The sequence below is a fragment of the Macaca nemestrina genome, chromosome 13, assembly GCF_043159975.1.
Source record: "Macaca nemestrina isolate mMacNem1 chromosome 13, mMacNem.hap1, whole genome shotgun sequence".
NCBI classification, from domain to species: domain Eukaryota; kingdom Metazoa; phylum Chordata; class Mammalia; order Primates; family Cercopithecidae; genus Macaca; species Macaca nemestrina.
The window spans coordinates 23,846,112-23,862,353 of record NC_092137.1 but is presented as its reverse complement, the minus strand read 5'-3'; the positions used below and the strand labels follow the sequence as shown (position 1 = coordinate 23,862,353).

The 16,242-nt window shown below is 38.9% G+C and overlaps 1 protein-coding gene and 1 pseudogene across 4 annotated transcripts in view; one reads left to right on the top strand and one right to left on the bottom strand.

Annotated features, from left to right (window-relative positions):
- LOC105479837 (ATPase family AAA domain containing 2B) overlaps positions 1-16,242 on the top strand; it is a 175,392-nt gene that overhangs the window by 22,213 nt on the left and 136,937 nt on the right. For all 4 annotated transcript variants that reach the window (XM_011738169.3, XM_011738168.3, XM_011738166.3 and 1 more), the window contains exons 2-4: positions 6,585-6,736; positions 14,387-14,436; positions 14,801-14,954. In XM_011738169.3, coding sequence (XP_011736471.2) covers positions 6,585-6,736; positions 14,387-14,436; positions 14,801-14,954 — 356 coding nt within the window. The remainder of the gene's footprint in view (positions 1-6,584; positions 6,737-14,386; positions 14,437-14,800; positions 14,955-16,242) is intronic.
- LOC105479836 (small ribosomal subunit protein uS15-like) lies at positions 1,338-1,793 on the bottom strand (annotated as a pseudogene).

The window sequence follows — 16,242 nt, the reverse complement described above, 5'->3', positions numbered from 1 at the left end:
CATCCTATTAAGGATGAATTGTTAGCATCAGGTTTGTAGATAGAAGCTTTCCCAAGGCTTGAAGTTAATTAAATGGTGCTGAAGTAATTATTTTGTACCTGTTTACATTGTGGTTGCTTGCTTAACTTAAATCCCCAGATTTCTTTGGAGAGAAGGAGTCTTTGGTAATGCTCTTTATTCTGAGGTCTCTGTCTTAGAGCCAAATCAAGATTGAAACCTCCCGTGACAAAAAAGTAAATATACCAGAACATTGTAGCAGTTAGGATGATGTGCTTTGTATTATACTTGAAGTATTTTATATGCCAGAGGTCCTCAGACTTCCGTGTACTAAGAATCATTTGGAAGCCCTCATTAAAAATGTTTCACCTCCAGAGATTCCAGTCCAGCCGGTTGTATTTTTTAATGAGTAATGCAGGTGATTTTTGATTCAGGTAGTATGTAAACAACAGTTTGAGTAATACTTCTGAGTGGAATTGAAGAAAGCCCGTAGAATATGCAGATAGCCAATAAATGAATGTGCAAAACTCACTTAAATTGATATTCAAGTAACTATATACTCAGATTCTTTTAAAATTCAAATATTTTACTTTTTTTTTTTTTGTCTTCATTTCAGTGGTACATAGTACTTATTTCCAGAGTATATTTGGGAAACTAGTACCTGCAGATGTTTCATGAAAAAAGAGAGCTTGATCAAATAAGTTTGTGAAATGTTATATACTTTATTCCATCCTTAGAGATTTACTTTGCATGTTATGATAATACTCTTAGAAGTTTCGCAGCAAAAAGCCTTGGACCTCATTGTTTCCCAAACTTCATTCACCATGAGCCCTCCTTTCTTGCCCCTAATAATTTCTATTAATAATTTGTGAACAAATTTCCAGAAATTTTGTTTGTTGTTTTTCATTGTTACTGTGGAATTTAAAAAATAGGGTATGTTTTTATAATTCAGGAGCTTAAAATCTTGCTAGAATTTCAAGACTTGGACATGGCACTTTAAAGATGATAAATATATAATGCTAAGTTGAAATAATCAAGTGCCCAAATGTATGGTAGGGCTGCAGCTAGCAGGGGAGATAAGCTTAATTTAGGCTAGATTCTTCAGGGAGATTTCATGAAGGAAAAAAAAAATGGGTCCTGAGATGGGTCTTGAGGTGAGTGATCAAATTTGATTAGAAGGAGTAATGCTGGCCTGGGCTATCTAAATTGGCATAGTAGTTTATAGGTGCTAGTTTCTGTATCACAGATATACTCTAGCTTAAAACACATGATGTTGCTTCCTCAGTGACTACTTTTTTTTCAGTGAACAATCATTTTATTACTTGAGTACATAGACAAACTTATGCAACCAGGGCAGAGGCTGTGGATGACTCATATTTCCAGTTGGGAGGGAGGATTTGCTTGGTCATGTATTAGTAATATTGAGCCAGTCGGTGAATTCGTCTATCAGAATCAGATGGAATTTGACATCCTTATCCTTTCTGTTCCTCTCAAGATGCTTTTGAATAGCAACTGCTTGCTTAATTAAACAGTAGTGATCCTCTGGGAGATCAGGAGCGAGTCTTTTGGACTTAAGGATTCTTAAGATTGTATTGCCTGTCACAAAACATACTTGTGTAACACCGTATGAGCCTCAGGATCACACTGGTTTGTGAGGGAGGCAGACCCTTCTTGGTCAGTTTGTAAGTCTGCTCCTTCATGTCATCAGATGTCAACTTCAGCCAAGTGGGAACCTTGCAGTGACGGGGCAGAGCCGATTGAGACAGGCCCTTCCCAGGAGTGTGCATGCGACTCATGATGGTGGCAATCAGGCGGTCCAGTGACAATGTCTTGAATATGTTGTGTAATAATGCTTTTCAAACTCTAATGTGCACATGAATCACCTGGGGATCTTTTTAAAATGGTTTCTGATTCAGTGGGTCTGAGGGTGGAGCCTGAGATTCTACATTTCTAAGGAGCTCCCAAATAGATGATGCCCATGTTGTTGGTTCACAGACCAGATTTGGAGTAAAGGATGTCTTGGATTTGTAGTTCAGTTAGATGACTTTTAATGCACATTTTAACCTTGGGAGTCTGTAAATATCCCAGGTTGGAGTGGGTGAGATAGTATAAAAACTAAAGCTAGGCGTAGTGGCTAATGGTTGTAATCCCAGTGCTTTGTGGGGCCGAGGCGGGAGGATCTCCTGAGGTCAGGAGTTTGAGAACAACCTGGCAATGAGACCCTGTCTCAAATAAAATAAAACAATAAAAATATGAAATAAAAAGTAAGGGGTCGGGCGCGGTGGCTCATGCTTGTAATCCCAGCACTTTGGGAGGCCGAGGCGGGCAGATCACGAGGTCAGGAGTTCGAGACCAGCCTGGCCAACACAGTGAAATGTTGTCTCTACTAAAAATACAAAACTTAGCTGGGCATGGTGGCATGCACCTGTAATCCCAGCTACTCAGGAGGCTGAGGCAGGTGGCATGCACCTGTAATCCCAGCTACTCAGGAGGCTGAGGCAGGAGAATTGCTTGAACCAGGAGGTAGAGGTTGCAGTGAGCCAAGACCACTGCACTCCAGCCTGGGTGACAGAGCTAGACTACGTCTCAAAAAAAAAAAAAAAAAAAACAGAAAACTGTATTAGAAATGAAAGGACTGTTGGGCGCAGTGGCTGACACCTGTAATCTCAGCACTTTGGGAGGCTGAGGTGGGTGGATCTCGAGGTCAGGAGTTGGAGACCAGCCTGGCCAATATGATGAAACCCCATCTCTACTAAAAATGCAAAAATTAGCTGGGCGTGGTGGCGGGCGCCTGTAGTCCCAGCTACTCAGAAGGCTGAGGCAGGAGAATTGCCTGAACCCGGGAGGCAGAGCTTGTAGTGAGCCAAGATCGTGCCACTGCACTCCAGCTTGGGTGACAGAGCGAGACTCCGTCTCACAGAAAAAAAAAAAAATGAAAGGACTAAATTAAGAAACACTCATTTGAGTATAGTATGTTGACTAACAAAGGATTATTATAAGATTGAAGTATTTCTTAAATGATTTTCCACCCTGTACTGAATATAGTTTGGAAGTAGCTAACTAACTTTTCTTGGGAACTTAACCTAATAAGTGATGGTGTATTATGAAACTAATATACCATCTTAATTGTATACATGCTCATATTTGAATTTCAAGTATTTTTTCTTTTGTGCCTTTTAGTACCAGTGTGGCCTTGTGGCTTTTTTTTTTTTTTTTTTTTTTTTTTTTTTTTGAGATGGGGTATTGCTCTTTCGCCCACGTTGTGATGTGATCACAGCTCACTGCAGCCTTGACTGCCTGTGCTCAAGCAATCTTCCCACCTCACTCTCTCTGAGTAGCTGGGACCACTGGTGCATACCTCCATGCCCAACTAATTATTATTTTTCTTTTGAGACAGAGTTTTCCTCTTGTTGCCCAGGCTGGAGTGCAATGGCATGATCTCGGCTCACTGCAACCTCTGCCTCCTGGGTTCAAGCGATTCTTCTGCCTCAGCCTCCCCAGTATCTGGGATTACAGGCATGTGCCACTATGCCTGGCTGATTTTGTATTTTTAGTAGAGATGGGGTTTCACCATGTTGGTCAGGCTGGTCTGGAACGCCTGACCTCAGGTGATCCACCCGCCTCGGCCTCGCAAAGTGCTGGGATTATAGGCATGAGCCACCACGCCTGACCTAACTAATTTTTATTTTTAATTTTTTTGTAGAGATAAGGTCTCATTATGTTGCCCAGGCTGGTCTGGCACTCCTGGCCTCAAGCAGTCATCCTGCCTTGACCTCCCAAAGTTTTGGGATTTCATGTGTGAGCCACTGTGCCTGGCCACAGATATTTCTATATGGTAGCATATTGAAAAGGATTATAGATATTTGTTGACAAAAAGAGTCAAACTCAGTAAAATATTTAAAGAGATTTATTCTGAGCCAAATATGAGTGGCCATGGACCAAGACACAGTCTCAAGAGGTCCTGAGAACATGTGCCCAAAGTGGTTGAGTTATAGCTTTGTTGTATACATTTTAGGAAGACATAAGACATCAATCAGTACATGTGAGATATACATCGGTTCAATCTGGAAAGACGGGAAAGATAGGGGGCTTACAACTGATAGGTGGATTCAAAGATTTTTTTTTTTTTTTTTTTTTTTTTTTGAGACGGAGTCTTGCTCTGTCACCCGGCTGGAGTGCAATGGCGTGATCTCGGCTCGCTGCAACCTCCACCTCCCAGGTTCAAGTGATTCTCCTGCCTCAGCCTCCCAAGTAGCTGGGATTACAGGCATGTACCACCACACCCGGCTAGAGTTTTACCATGTGTATGTTTATATGTTTATATATTCCTTAGCTCCCTCTGCTGAGAGCACTTAATTGCAGTGAAACCTCAGTAACAGTGAGCACATGTAGTGCCCAACTTTTGGTTCCTAAATACTATCATTGACTAAGAGGAACCAAGGCTCCTTGGAGAAATGCTAATCTAGGGCCGCAGAGGGAAAGTATAAAATGAGTCTACATTCAGTTGTTCCAGAAAGTAAGGAAGTACTCAAAATGATGAGAATGTGTCAAAAGACACAGGAATTACTTTGAAGGGGCTCACGCTGGCTAAATCTCACATAATTTGAGCAGCAAAATAAATAGAGTAGGGAATTACAATTTGTAGAATAAAATAGGAATCCATGATACTGATAAAAATATAAATGAATAAATGAATTTATGGAGACAGGGTAAACTTTCTTAAAATGCCAACTACAAATGTAGAAGGAATGATGGAATTAGATAATCACCATCTTTGTGGTATTTGATAATGGCAAGAGTAGTCAATGAATACTAAGGCTGGTTGGTAGAGATTTGATGAGGAACAGGATATTGGTGAATTATCACAATAATTCCCCGTAATATATAAGTCAAATACAAAGGAAAACATAGTTACTTTACAGTGAAGAAACCTGGCAGACACCAGGTTGACCAAGTGATGAGGGTTATCCCTAGGGATGGGAAGGATAGGTATAATATGCACAGCATCACATCTGTCTATTCTTTTTAAGAATATGTGTCCTGAGGCCGGGCGCGGTGGCTCAAGCCTGTAATCCCAGCACTTTGGGAGGCCGAGACGGGCGGATCACAAGGTCACAAGATCAAGACCATCCTAGCTAACATGGTGAAACCCCGTCTCTACTAAAAAAAAAAAATACAAAAAACTAGCCGGGCGAGGTGGCGGGCGCCTGTAGTCCCAGCTACTCCGGAGGCTGAGGCAGGAGAATGGCGTGAACCCGGGAGGCGGAGCTTGCAGTGAGCTGAGATCCGGCCACTGCACTCCAGCCTGGGTGCCAGAGCGAGACTCCGTCTCAAAAAAAAAAAAAAAGAATATGTGTCCTGAATCTGATCGTTAGGAACATCAGCTGGGCCCGGATTGGGGGTCATCCTAGAGAATAAAAGGCCTGTACTCTTTTATTTTTTTTTTAGACGGAGTCTCGGTCTGTCACCCAGTCTGGAGTGCAGTGGTTGCTCACTGCAACCTCCACCTCCTGGGTTTGAGGGATTCTTGTGCTTCAGCCTCCCGAGTAGCTGGGATTATAGGCGTGTACCACCACACCTGGCTTTAAAAAAATATATTTTTTTGGTAGAGATGGGTTCACCAGGCTTGTCTGGAACTCCTGACCTCGGGCGATTTGCCCCGCCTTGGCCTCCCAAAGTGTTGGGATTACATGCATGAGCCACTGCGCCTGGCTCGCCTATGCTCTTGACAGTCAAGGACATGAAAGATAGGGAAAGAAGGAAAGACTGATTAAGGGAGACTGAGGAGGTCCATTAACTAAATGCAATATGTGTTTAGTATCCTGTCTTTAGAAAGAGAGGCGTTGTTGGGACATTTGGTAAAATTTGAATATGTCTGTGGTTTGACTTTGTATTATACCAGTGTTCATTTACTGATTGGGGGGGTTGTATGGTGGTAATGTAGCAAAGTGCCCTTGTTTGGGGAGGTATATACTGGAGTATTTAGGAGGGTCTGAGGGATTATGTCAATACAAAAAAGATACATATAAACACCAGACGTTTAAGAACACACACCCTTTCTTGAACGTTTTTCAAAATAAAAACAAAAAACATTTTTTTGATTATAAATGTAATCTTTCTTGCTTTTATATTTACAGATTATACATTTTGCTATATTTGTAGTATAATTCAGTAAATATTTATTGGTTGACAAAATACTGTGCTTGATTTTCCAAGAATATTAACAATTCTTTTTTTTTTGAAACAGTCTTGGTCTGTCATTCAGGCTGGAGTGCACTGGCTTGATCTTGGCTCTCTGCAGCCTCCGCCTCCTGGGTTAAAGCGATTCTCCTGCTTCAGCCTCCCAAGTAGCTGGAATTATAGGCGCCTGCCACCACACCCAGCTAATTTTTTTTGTTTTTTGGTAGAGACGGGGTTTCGCCGTGTTGGCCAGTGTGGTCTTAAACTCCTGACCTCAAGTGATCTACCTGCTCAGCCACCCAAAGTGCTGGCATTACAGGAGTGAGCCACTGAGCCTGGCCCCTAATATTAACAATTTTACTTGTCTTAATAGGAATAATAAATACATTTTTAACATTGTCTTTCAGAAAGCTGAAGTTGATGGTAGTTTAAGTGATAGCCACGTATCTCCTCCAGCCAAACGCACTTTGAAACAACCTGATTCTGTTTGCAAAGACAAATCAAAATCACGAAGTACTGGTCAGCGAGAGGAATGGAATTTATCAACTGGACAGGCCAGGTGAGAAAGGAGAACTCATTGATTGTTTTTTCTTAAATTACTGAATGTGATTCAGGGCTGATACTAATGCTAATTTTTTTAGCTTATAAAATAAGTATCTTATAAATACTTATAAGTAAATTGAATTAAACTTATTTTATAATTTTTGTATGTAATTTTATTTTCTCCTGATAATACTCTAAAATATATTTGTTTTATAAAGATATATGGTATGTAACAGAAACTACCATAAGTAAAACTACCATAAGTAAAAACAAAATAAGGATTTTGATGACTCTTGAGTATGCATATGTATTTATAGTGCTGAAAATTTAAATAAAACATATATGGTCAGAATTATATTTTTACTTGAAAATAAAATCTCCCTTTTTTTAAGATTATTGACTATTTCACTTGATATATGAAGATATAATGACATTTAAATTAATTTTTAAAGACATCTTTTCATCTGTTTACCCTGTTTTAAACTTAAATTTGCTTGTATCTGGTTCAGTACGTATCAGGTAAACAATTTTCGTCAGTTTCAGAGTAAATTACCAACATTTACTTTGAAACTGACTAAAATTAAGTTTAATTTACTCCCAAATGGTAGTTAGGTTAGGCACCCACATAGAAAAGATTTAAACATTGAAATCAGATTTGTTAGCTTCTGTTTTGTTTAAAGTCTTTATTTTTATTTTTTTCTAATTAAAAACAATTTTTTTTTTTTTACATCGGTCTGGGAACTAAAGGGTTCTTTAAACTCTTTAAAGTAGAAGTGCTGATGATGTGTGACTGAACAGAAGTAAAAGGGAAGTCCTTTGTTTTTATTCTTCAAGTATTTAAAAATATTTTGATTTTATATGTGTAGGTTAATTCTGGATACTTTTATTCTCTAGGGAAAAAAATCTTTGGGGTTATATAGACTTTGACAGGCTGCGTACATTTATTAGTCCCTAAGGAGTCTCTATACTTACTAAAATATACTCCATAAGATGTACCAGTTTATTTTATGTTTTGTAATTTGCATTATATGGGGGCTAAGTAGAAAAATACATGAATCATAGTCTGTTGAGTTTTATTTTTATTTTTCTTTCCCACACCCATACATCTGTGAGATGAAACAGGTCTGGATCATTATGATGATGTTACTTTAGTACTGCCATGTAATTATACTTTTAGACTTGATCTACCTGTTATAATCTCTATCTTGCATTTATTAAATGAGTGAATCAAATATCTTCCAGATAAATATTCCTAACAATGTTCTTTTAGTGTTAAAATTGGACTTTTAAGATGATTTTAACAGTTTATTCAAGTGCAAGTAATATACTAGATTTCTCTTATTTTATCCACCCAGCAGGCCTTTATATAAATTGATCTTGATATTTCTTTTCTTTTTTTTTTGAGATGGAGTTTTGCTGGAGTGCAATGACGCTATCTTGGCTCACTGCAACCTCTGCCTCCCAGGTTCAAGTGAGTCTCCTGCCTCAGCCTTCCAAGTACTTGGGGTTACAGGCATGCGCCACCATGCCCACCTAATTCTGTATTTTTAGTAGAGACAGGGTTTCTCCATGTTGGTCAGGCTAGTCTTGAACTCCTGACCTCAGGTGATCCACCCGCCTCGGCCTCCCAAAGTACTGGGATTACAGACATCAGCCACCACGCCTGGCCTAATTTTTCTAGTTTTAGTAGAGACAGGGTTCCACCACGTTGGCCAGGCTGGTCTCGAACTCTGGACCTCAGGTGATCCACCCGCCTTGACCTCCCAAAATGCTGGGATTACAGGCATGAACCACCGCGCCTGGCCGATATTTCATATAGAAATCTTTCATATAAAAAGGCCTCAAAAATTTTAAGAGAGCATGTGAAAGATATGCTTCCATTTAGGAATCATTTAGGTACCTTAGAGTGAGGTATTTCTTTAAAAAAATACTAAATATATTTTAAGTAAAAAACTTAAATAATGAATACTAATACATTTACTGTTTCTGTTTTGGCAAAAGGACAATGTTTAGTAGCTCACAGAATTTAAAAAGATTTTTGAGGCCAGGCATGGTGGCTCATGGCTGTAATCCCAGAACTTTGGTAGGCCAAGGTGGGAGGATTGCTTGAGCCCAGGAGTTCAAGAACAGCCTGGGCAACATAGTGAGACCTCATCTCTATGAAATATTAAAAAATTAGCTACAGTGGCATGTGCTTGTAGTACCATCTACTCGAAAGGCTAAGGCTGGAGGATGCCGTGAACCCAGGAGTTTGAGGCTACAGTGAGCTGTGATCACGCCATTGCACTCCACCCCGGGTGGCAGAGTGAGACCTGTCTTCGTGGAAAAAAAAAAAGTTTTTTTTTTTTAGTTTATTCATCTAGGAGTCTGAGTAACAGTTAAACTTTTAGAATTAAAATCTTTTGATGTTTCAGATGACCTGAAAATAAAATGCAGTTTGACCTATTAGATTCAATAGAATTTAATTTTAAGGAAAACTTGTAGTTAAAAATATTTCAGATTTTGAGATAATATAAGTACAAAAAATTAAGAATTACTTGGAGACTTGTATTTGTATGTCATGAACCTGAGAATCTTGATTCCTTTATTTTGGTAATCTAAACTCTTATAAGCATGTAAGGTAAACTTATTAAAGTGCTTTCACAAAAAATAATTTGTTAGAAGTAATAATTCATATGGAGGAAAATTGAATACAGATAAGAATAAGTATTAGCTATGAAAAATAAGGAATTCTAAAGAACTTTGCAAAGGCCACTAAGGTCAAAGAAATTACTGTTAATTGGCAAAATAAATTTCCATTTTAGAGTTAGATAATTGGATGAAGATAGAGATAAAAGTGGACCTAGAACTTCTGAATCTTCATAAGTGATTTGAGATAGATTATGAGTTTTCTTTTGGGCTAAAACCTGGGTTTAAGGCCCAAGTGTATCAACATAATTTTAATGATTGATACTTTTAGTAAAATAGGATGTTTTTGGTCAAAAATATTTTTAATATATATTTTTTATATTGTATATAGAAATTCCCAAATATACATACTAACATAGACAGATGTTGTAGCTTACAAATACTTTGAGTAGAGAATGCTATTTTATTGACTTTTTTGGTCAGCGGTTATTTATTTAGCTAATAGTCATTTATTTAACCTGATGTATATCTAGAATAATAGTCATACTCTAAGATACAGACAAATTGAAATTTTCCTAAGACTTACTGTACACTTGGCTGGGTGCGGTGGCTCATGCCTGTAATTCCAGCACTTTGGGAGGCCAAGGGGCGTGGATCACCTGAGGCCAGAAGTTTGAGACCAGTCTGGCCAATATGGTGAAATCTGATCTCTACTAAAAATACAAAAATTAGCCAAGCATGGCGGTGCATGCCTGTACCCAGCTAGTTGGGAGGCTGAGGCATGAGAATTGCTTGAACCCAGGAGATGGAGGTTGCAGTGAGCCGAGATCGCACCATTGCACTCTAGCCTGGGCGACAGAGTGAGACTCTGTCTTAAAAAAAAAAAAAAAAAAAATTTGCTGTATACTCAAAAGTAGTAGCATGCTTGAAAGTTTCCTTTTGTGATTAGGTAATGAGGAAGTAGTGAGGTGAGGCAGAAATATATGAAATTTTTTCTTAAAACAGATCTTTCATTAGTAATAAAACCACTTATGTGGACTGCTGAGGCATATTAGAATTGAGGAGTGGCAGTGGTTAAGTGAGGTCTGTCAGAACTGGGGCTTTTTTGAATTGAGGTTTATAACCCTCATAAATCATTAAATGCCTTGAGTTTATATGGGAAAGGGAGAATGAGTATGATTTTTAAGTCTGATATTGCAATGGTTATGCCCCAGATAATTAAAGCTGTAGAAAATTCTTTTTTTTTTTTGAGACGGAGTCTTGCTCTGTCGCCCAGGCTGGAGTGCAGTGGCCGGATCTCAGCTCACTGCAAGCTCTGCCTCCCGGGTTTATGCCATTCTCCTGCCTCAGCCTCCCGAGTAGCTGGGACTACAGGCGCCCACCACCTCACCCGGCTAGTTTTTTGTATTTTTTAGTAGAGACAGGGTTTCACCATGTTAGCCAGGATGGTGTCGATCTCCTGACCTCGTGATCCGCCCGTCTCGGCCTCCCAAAGTGCTGGGATTACAGGTTTGAGCCACCGCGCCCGGCCTAGAAAATTCTAATGTAATAATCACCTAATGCAAAGTGAAACAGTTTCCATTTAAAAATTGAGGAAATAGGGTTAGGCGCAGCAGCTCACACCTGTAATTCCAGCACTTTGGGAGTCTGAGGCGGGGGTTGGCGGGGATCACCTGAGGTTAGGAGTTCGAGACCAGCCTGGCCAACCTGGTGAAACCTTGTCACCACTAAAAATACAAAAATTAGCCAGGTATGGTGGTGCACGCCTGTAATCCAGCTACTTGGGAGACTGAGGCATGAGAATTGCTTGAATCGAGGAGGCAGAGGTTGCAATGAGCCAAAGTAGGGCCACTGCATTCTACCCTGGGTGACAGAGTGGGGCTTTGTCCCCTCAAAAAATAATAAATGATAAATAAAAATTCAGGAAACAGTGATACAGGGAAAAAAATCTCCAACGCACCTTCCTTCTTTTCATAAAATAAAAGAATAAAGCTACACACTCAATTTAAGTGACCAACTTTTGGGAACATTGATACATATGGAAACTTTTAGGCACATATGTTTAAGCAGGCTAGCCCTTACAAAATCTCAGTATAGGCTGGGCATGGTGGCTTACACCTGTAATCATAGCACTTTGGGAGGCCAAGGCGAGCGGATCATCTGAGGTCAGGAGTTCAAGATCAGCCTGGCCAACATGGTGAAACTCTGTCTCTACTAAAATACAAAAATTAGCTGGATATCATGGCGGGTGCCTGTAATCCCATCTACTCGGGAGGCTGAGACGAGAGAATCAGTTGAACCTGGGAGACGGTAGTTGCAGTGAGCCAAGATCGCACCATTGCACTCCAGCCTGGGTGGCTAAGACTCCGTCTCAAAAAAAAAAAAAAAAAAATCTCAGTATATTAAATCTCTTAATATACTCATGTATTTCATGTCATGTCTCCTTTTTCACTCTCTCTCCCTTTTATAAAGATCATGATGACAATAATCTGTGACTATAAGGTAATTGGATCAGTTGAAGAACAAGTTTTTTGAAATTTTTTCTTAAAACAGATCTTTCATTAGTAATAAAAGCCAAGTAAGCATTGTCTTCTTTAGAGCAGACAAAAAGCTTGTTGTGCTTTTTTCCCCAATGATGTTGCCATTGTTCCAAAAAGTTTTAGATTTCTTTTGTGGAATGACTTTAGGGTCTGCATGTTATTCTTTTGAACAATTCAAGTGATGTGAAATTCCAACCATTTGGCTTTGTGTACAGTCAGAATTCAGTTGGTGCCAAGACTTGTGAATAAACTGATCAAGCTGAGTTAATGCTTTGTTGGGTCTAAAGACAAAGTATATTTATGAAGTAATAAAGTTGGTTTTTTTGTGTGGTTTTAAGTGGATTTTGAGAGTGATTCTCAAGAATTCCAGAAACGCATTGTGCAGTGACAACATTTTAAGAATACCTGTATTACATCCATTTTGTTACTTTATAGTCACACTCATATACCTGGAGAATCGTGCATTGTATACAATGGTGCTAAAAATGAAATTTTCTCTAAGACAGTATACTAGGAAAAGGTGTTTTTTTGTTGTTGTTTTCTAGGGGAAAGGGGGGGGCTAGATTTTTTGTTGTTGTTTTTTGACAATCTGAAGATGCATAGTAGTTAGAGGTTTTTTTTTGTTTTTTGTTTTTTGTTTTTTAAGATGGATCCTTGCTCTGTCACCCAGGCTGGAGTGCAGTGGTGTGATCTCCACTTACTGCAACTTCTGCCTCCTGGGTTCAAGCAATTCTCCTGCCTCAGCCTCCTGAGTAGCTGGGATTACAGGTGCCCACCACCACGCCTAGCTAATTTTTATATTTTTAGTAAAGAGGGGGTTTCACCATGTTGGCCAGGCTGGTCTCGAACTCCTGACCTCAGGTGATCCACCCGCCTCGGCCTCGCAAAGTGCTGGGATTACAGGCTCACGTGAGCCATTGTGCCTGGCTTGCGTTTCTGTTTATAACCTTTAGTTATCTTAACTGTGACCTTTGCTGGGCAGGGGTATTGTGATATACAATATATTTATAATTTAACATGAAGAGTACTAGAGTAACCAAAAATGTTAGATTATTTTGATTAAAAGTTTGTGCACACCACATAGAAGGCAGTCACAGGGGCCGGGCATGGTGGCTCACGCCTGTAATCCCAGCACTTTGGGAGGCAGAGGCGGGCAGATCACCTGAGGTCAGGTGTTCGAGACCAGCCTGATGAACATGGTGAAACCCCATCTCTACTAAGAATACAAAAATTAGCCACGTTGGCCGGGCGCGGTGGCTCAAGCCTGTAATCCCAGCACTTTGGGAGGCCGAGACGGGCGGATCACTAGGTCAGGAGATCGAGACCATCCTGGCGAACACGGTGAAACCCCGTCTCTACTAAAAAATACAAAAAACTAGCCGGGCGAGGCGGCGGGCGCCTGTAGTCCCAGCTACTCGGGAGGCTGAGGCAGGAGAATGGCGTAAACCCGGGGGGCGGAGCTTGCAGTGAGCTGAGATCCGGCCACTGCACTCCAGCCTGGGCGACAGAGCGAGACTCCGTCTCAAAAAAAAAAAAAAAAAAAAAAATTAGCCAGGCATGGTGGTGCATGCCTGTAATCCCAGCTACTTGGGAGGCTGAGGCAGGAGAATCGCTTGAAACCAGGAGGCGGAGGTTGCAGTGAGCTGAGATCGTGCCACTGTACCTCCAGCCTGGGTGACAGAGCAAGACTCTGTCTCGAGGGAAAAAAAAAAAAAGACACATATATTTGTGATTTTCTGGCTGTCCTTTCCCTAGTTTTTTAATCTTCGAAACTAATAATTGTTGGATATTTCAAAAATATCTTAGTTTGCATTGACAACTCTTTTATTATGCAGCAATTTAGTTTTTACTTTTGAACTTTCTGACTATACTAAGAAGTACTGTGACTTTTTCCTAGTCCTCATGTTTTGATGGCCTTGTTAGTAACTTTCCAGCGATTTACGTTTCTCTTCTTCCACCCAAAAGGGAGAATTGTAAAATGGCTCTTTTGATAAATCAGCTGTTTTCATTTGTCAGTTTAGATGTGTAATAACATACTTTGAAGAAATTATTAAATGATACAGGTATGCAAGCACTTTTTTCTTACTGTTTATTGTGTTAATAAATTTATCATTGTTTCAATTTTATTTCAACAACCAAAACCAATAGTTAATGCCTGTGACCCCTGCTACTTATGGTCTCAGTTAATTTTATGGTCCATATTAAGCTTAAGCCTTTTTTTTGGGTTTTAATTTGTAAAGTTGATGGCAGAGTAAACTTAGTTTATAATCTGTTATTAAAGCTTTTCTTGAAGTAATAAAATGGCTTTTAACTAAGTTAGCTAGTATATTTTATTAATTGGCATATTACCAATCTTACAGTAAAAAAGTTATCTTTTAAAAAAGTTTTAAAGATTAAAGTAACATTTTAAAGATTAAAATAATTCCAACAGTATTGCATTTCTTGCTTATATAAACAAATGTTGATGTGTTTGCATATTAAATATAATTGTGTTCTAGGTTAACTTCTCAGCCTGGTGCTACATTACCAAACGGACATAGTAGTTTATGTGAGTATTCTATTATAAAACTGGTTAATATTAAAATTCTTGCAATGTTAGAGAAAGCGGTAAAGTGGGGAAAAATAGAGTGATTTAATAGTGTGCTGAGCATACAGTTGGAAATGGCTGAATTTCAGTCATAGTAAAAAAATATATGTAATTGTTAAACTTTGAGAAATCAGCGTACCTGAAATAATTTAAATTATTTATGACATTGTAAAATTTATCGAAATTTTAGATTATTGAATATTAAAGCCTTTAAAAGGTTATATTAAACTTTTTGTAGTCTTTTAAAAGTAATTTTTTCATTTTTTTTCCTTTTCTTTCTTTCTGTATTCTGTACTTTGAAATGTAAATATCTCTCTTCTTGTAGCCCTTCGAAGCCATCCCCTTCGAGGGGAAAAGAAGGGAGATGGGGACCTTTCTTGTATAAATGGTGACATGGAAGTCAGAAAAAGTTGTCGTTCCAGGAAAAACAGATTTGAAAGTGTGAACCAGAGTTTGTTATTTGATCAACTAGTAAATAGGTATGAATGCTATGTATTAAGCAATTTCATTTAATTATTTGCTTTTTAAGACAGTTACATTTTAAAAAAATAGCTTAAGAAACGACTTAGCAATCAGTACAGTTCTTTTAAAACTTAACTTGAAGCTGGGTGTGGTGGGTCAATTCAAGAGTTTGAATTGAAGATGTTTTGAGACTGAGTATGTGGGATTGAGTCTCTTAGCTAGTCAGTGAGCTGACTGTCCGTTCAACGTCTGCATCTGTAAAACTTGACTCTTCTCAGGTAATATGTCATCCTACTTAATCCTTACAACAGCCTGGAGAGGGTGGTCAGTACAATCCCTATTTGACAAGAGAGGAAATTATATTCTACAGTGGTAACATCAAATTTGCGCTTAAGTTATTATTAAAACTTAAGTATTGTTAAATGCTTAGATCAGTATCTAGATGCATAGTAATTGTTATGTAAGTATTTGTTTAAAATACAAAATAAAAATTGCCAAGATAGCCAAGTGTGGTGACTGGAGACTGTAGTCATAGCTGCTCAGGAGGCTAAAGTGGGAAGATCCTGAGCCTAGGAGTTCAAGACCGGTCATGGCAACATAGTGAGACCCCAATCTCTCGCCCAGGCTGGAGTGCAGTGATGCAATCTTGGCTCACTGCAACCTCTGCCTCCTGGGTTCAAGCGATTCTCCTGCCCCAGCCTCCCGAGCAGCTGGAACTATAGGCGTGTACTACCATGCCTGATTAATTGTATTTTTAGTAAACACGGGTTTTCACCATGTTAGCCAGGATGGTCTCAATCTCCTGACCTCGTGATCCACCTGCCTCGGCCTCCCAAAGTGCTGGGATTTCAGGCATGAGCCACCGTGCCCAGCAGCCCATCTCTTAAAAAAGAAAAAAAAAATTGCTAAGATGTTAGCATGTTTTTCTTGAATGTCAGTGTTTTACTTGAATTTCTGAAAGAGTCCAGTAAACTTTATAAGGCTTTAAACTTTTTACAAATTGTTTTATTTTATACAATTACTTATTTTTATACAAGTAAAAATAAAATAATTTTATACACTTATTTTATACAAGTTATTCTTAACACCATCTTCAATAAAAAGATTGAATTAGTATTTTTTCAGTGTCATATATCTGATAATTATTCATAGAGGCATTATGGATTTTTTTATTGGGACCTTATTAACAAAAGCCTTATATTTAAAAAGTTTTATTTTAATGTGTATATTAAGGTAGAAGATGTCCTGGTTTTGCTTTTCTTATTGGGCACTGTATTCTGATAATGGATGCTGGTTATGAAAGAG